The following is a 4,495-nucleotide window of genomic DNA, read 5'->3' as shown; positions in this document are numbered from 1 at the left end:
TAAGGAACATTTTCCATCTATTTGTGACCCTTTATTGCCAACTAAGAATAGTGAGATGGAAAAAAAGGTCCTTGTTGCCACCTAAATGCTCATTACATGCACAGGAAAAGGTGATATGACGTTTCTTTGTAAGGACCTTGATATTTTGAGAAGTCTTCATGTGCTCGTATGGGCCTCAAAATATATTATTTTGATGGGATTGAATGTATAGAGTTCATACATGTATGCTATAAATTAGTCATGGAATTGCATCTGCAATTGACTCAAGTAGAATAATTGGATGTTACAAACTGACCCTCTGTGATCCCAAATATTATGAATCATCTGTTTTTGTATAGAAGAGTCTTCCAACTACATACTCTTGCATGTTTCCCATATCTACTTTGCAAGAATATCAATGGACCAACATAAGGTTACTCAAATTGATATGATCCAGCAATACTTAAAGACTTTTAAGGCATTCTGGTCCTTTTTTCTTTTGTTTTGTCCTTTTCTTTTTCCCATCTGCATCATGATAATCAGCAACAATCTGAAATAGTGCTGTCTTTGCTCTCATGGTGGGTGAGATGCAAGGAGGGAGCAAGTACAATTATTTCTTTGCAACCTAGAGTATGCAATGCAGTAAGACACATGAGGATAGAGGAAAAGAATTGGGTACATGTTCTGTCCTTAGTTTTCCAAGTGGACCTCATGGAACAATGCTATTTCATATCTAGAGGAAAAATTTTAGAGGCAGACTTTGTTTCTTTTTCCTTTCGGAAAAGTTCAGAAGATTCCACTCTCTTCTGGAGTTAATAACTGCCTATGTATTTATATATAACATCAGATATAGATGTTGTAGGATCCTTCTTTGATCCATGTGGAGAAACTGTGAATAAGACATGAAGAAGAAATTATTAAAGAACACAGGAAAGTGTTTGAAGTAACTTTACCACTAAAAATTGAAATATTTAGATGCATCACCTCTGCAATGCATTCAGATGAACCAGAAAATGTTATTGTTGAAATTATGTAGTGTATGGCTATGACTACAAAAAGCACTTTTGTGCTATAGTATAGTGAGTGATGAGTTACTACAGGATGAAGTTTCTGTATATATTACGAAGACTGACAAAGGACATACAGGATTAAGTCTTTTGGTTTATGCTTAAGTGAATAGTATCATGGTCTGTGCACTGGAGATGAATCATTTGCAATACATATGTAGAGAGCATCTCAAAACAAAAGTATAAAATTAGTTGGTGTAGGATTGAGTACATGAACTGTATAGTGAAGCTTGGATATTAGTAAGTACTTGTATGGAGGTAGTAAAGCTTAGAGATCATTGAGTACCTGGATAAGATAGAGAGTCTGGGCTTTCTTGATTGATAAATTCATATAACATTGGAAGGGTGTCTCCGGGCTGCCGTGCTTTTGTGCTGAATGTAATATAAGAAACAACATACACGCAAGATGACTGCTATGAGATGAGGATGTTGACATGGAGTTGAGGTTGAGAAGTTAGTTTTGTGAGTAGTTAAAATGGCACAATAACATAAGATTGATTGAGGTGGGAGACCTCAATTTTTCCATCAAATGGAGCCGTTATTATTTAATGCCAAATAGCTGGTGTGAGATTTTTTACTGTCAATTCTTTGATTCTTGACACTGGTATCTTTGAATTGTCTCTTTAATTAGTCGAGTTATGATTTCATTCATTTTCCATGTTGTGGTATCAGACACCTGTTCAGGTGATCTCTGCCCTGGAGAATGCGAGCTAACTGAAGAAGCTCATTCAGGAGAAGATACAGTTCATACTCAATGCTGAAGTGCATCAGATTTTTCAATAATGTTCTTGCAAATATTAAATTGATGTACATTTTACCTTGGTGTTTATGCTGGTAAACAACTACGCAAGCAAAAACTTGAGATTTGCAATCTTGAAAGTGACTTAAGTTTTCGAATATATATGACGTTTGTGTTATCTACTGATCAGTTCGTCAATCGTGATATTGTTTCTGAACTTTGGAAGTCTTAACAGGTTTTGGCAAAGAAGTTTGGAGCGGCTGTGGTTTCACTTGAGCATCGCTACTATGGAAAGAGTTCTCCTTTCAAATCTTTGACCACAAAAGACCTGAGATTTCTTTCCTCGAAGCAGGCACTGTTTGATTTGGCTGCTTTCAGACAGTATTATCAGGCAAGTAGCAGTCTGATTTTTGCACTCTTTCAGACTAAAAAGTTCCGACTCTGAGGTGCAGAACTGCAGATGATCTTGCTAAATTAAGAATGCAATAGGAAGGATTCTTATTCTGCAACTTTAAAGGGGAAAATATATGTAGTATTGAATTATTTATTATTTCTGGTTCTCGTATATATTGTGTAACTTATAGGGTAATGAAGAAAAACTGATCATCAGGTCATGCTGCTGGCAATGTAATTTAGAAAAGAACAAAGTTATCCTTCTGCATGTGACAGTCTAAAGTATCTTGGAAAGAGTCATTTTGTTTCTGTATTCTAGTTATGCCGTCTGTGAGCACTTACACATCTGATCTGCCATTCCGTTAATAAGCAGTTGTAGGTTACTCCAAAATATAATTTTCAAGGTTGTCTGAGTTGCTGATGTGCCACCTAATGTGGGGCAATGCGTATTATACCTCATACTGAGTCTGGGTCTATTCAATTGAGATAAGGTATCCAGGTACCTTAAGGGTACGGGGGTGGCTAGTGGAGGCTCTCTGTCTAAAACTTTTAAGGATCAAAGAGCATTAAGGTATTTAGGCCTCTTAAGCCTAGGGACATCTCTCTAAATTTACCAGAAAATATGTAAGACAATGAATTGATGCATTTAACAGTCAAAAGAGAAAAATGAAAAAAAATATAACTGTCACACTTGAAGATGCAAATGCAAGAATTGTAGAAGTTGAAAGATAAATGAGGAGGATCATATTTCAATTTGATATGAAGCAGTTATGCCTTGAGCTTAAGACCTTAAGTTTAAGTAGGTTTCTTATTGTTATTTCTTTTCCTGATTCTTCTCTTTTCAAAAATCATGATTGTCTTGGTCTTGTACCGGACCCTTACTATTTATGCTCTTTTTCCCTTATTACAGGACTCCTTAAATGCGAAGTTCAACAGACCAAATATTGATAATTCATGGTTTGTTTTTGGTGTTTCATATGCTGGAGCCCTTAGTGCATGGTTCCGCCTGAAGTTCCCTCACCTTACTTGTGGGAGCCTTGCAAGTTCCGCAGTTGTCCAAGCTATTCACAACTTTACAGCATTCGATAAGCAGGTGAACAGAACTTCTGTCTATTCATTGAGTTCTTACAAAACTTTCCATTTATTCTCTTCACCTGTCTGTGAAATTCTAATTGTATTGTGCTCCTCTTTGCTTTGGTTTAGATCAGGACTATGCTGATGAAATTTCTGATTTTCTGTTGCTGAGAGTACTGTTAGTCAACATGTTACCCATGATATTCTTCTGCAGGTTGGTGAATCTGCAGGTCCAGAATGTAAACCTGTTTTGCAAGAAATTACTCGTCTTGTTGATCAGAGGCTTGGATCAAATGCAGAAGCTGTAAAGACATTATTTAATGCAACTGAGGTATAAACATATTCCCTTTTGCCTTATGGGAGCTGGAAGAAAATACCTGCTAGTTTCATTCTTCACATGCTACATAGAGTATTTTTGCGTGCAACAAACTTCAGAAAGAGAGCAATTTGTATGTTCTATTTCTGCTATTTTAAATTTTCTAAAAGATGTCTACCAAATTCATGGGGGATATAAAGTTGAACGGACTAGAAACAGATAACTGACAGGTGGTGAAGGCTTCACATTATTGGCTAATAACATACTTCGTGGTTGATGTTGAGTTTCAATATCTGGGTCCTAAGAGTTCTTTGTTATTATTATTATATATTTTTCAGATATCCTGTTATATTTGATCAGTTGTTTGTGTGCATCTTTTCGGGAATTTGCCCAAAAAAGAACAAATTGTGGAACCTGGTATCATGTCTGGAATTTATCTGATGATGTCTTATCTTCCTTACAGCTGAAAAATGATGGTGATTTTCTCTATTTTCTGGCAGATGCTGCAGTTGTAGCGGTATGTGAAAATGCAGCTTTGTTCAATATAAAACTTCAGTTTTGCTTTGTTCAATATAAAGCTTCAGTTTTTGCGAACAATTATTACATACTTTGCCACTTTCCAGATCCAATATGGAAATCCAGATAAACTATGCATCCCTCTCATTGAAGCAAAGAAAGCTGGGGCAGACTTGGTGGTAATTATTTCTTTTGTTTTTTGATTTAGCAGTGGTAATTATTTTTTACAGTAAATGTTTTCTGCGTTGTTCATATATGACAGCTAATAATGCTAGACTCAGATTAAAGTTATATTTCATCAGTATAGAAAGTCTCTTGGATTAGTTAGGACACAAAAATTACGTGACATTTATAAAGACATCTGACTTAATGTCAGAAAGTATAATTGATTCATTATGTGCTGGGAAAGAG

At 35.7% G+C, this 4,495-nt stretch overlaps 1 protein-coding gene across 3 annotated transcripts in view; it reads left to right on the top strand.

The window, feature by feature from the left end:
• Positions 1-4,495, top strand: part of LOC105171111 (probable serine protease EDA2) — a 10,267-nt gene that overhangs the window by 2,529 nt on the left and 3,243 nt on the right. For all 3 annotated transcript variants that reach the window (XM_011092135.2, XM_020696887.1, XM_011092134.2), the window contains exons 3-7: positions 2,021-2,176; positions 3,089-3,271; positions 3,467-3,583; positions 4,032-4,085; positions 4,192-4,263. In XM_011092135.2, coding sequence (XP_011090437.1) covers positions 2,021-2,176; positions 3,089-3,271; positions 3,467-3,583; positions 4,032-4,085; positions 4,192-4,263 — 582 coding nt within the window. The remainder of the gene's footprint in view (positions 1-2,020; positions 2,177-3,088; positions 3,272-3,466; positions 3,584-4,031; positions 4,086-4,191; positions 4,264-4,495) is intronic.

The sequence above is a fragment of the Sesamum indicum genome, linkage group LG9 (genome assembly GCF_000512975.1).
Source record: "Sesamum indicum cultivar Zhongzhi No. 13 linkage group LG9, S_indicum_v1.0, whole genome shotgun sequence".
NCBI classification, from domain to species: domain Eukaryota; kingdom Viridiplantae; phylum Streptophyta; class Magnoliopsida; order Lamiales; family Pedaliaceae; genus Sesamum; species Sesamum indicum.
Note: the sequence above shows the minus strand (reverse complement) of the source record. Positions and strands in the feature narration are given on the sequence as shown.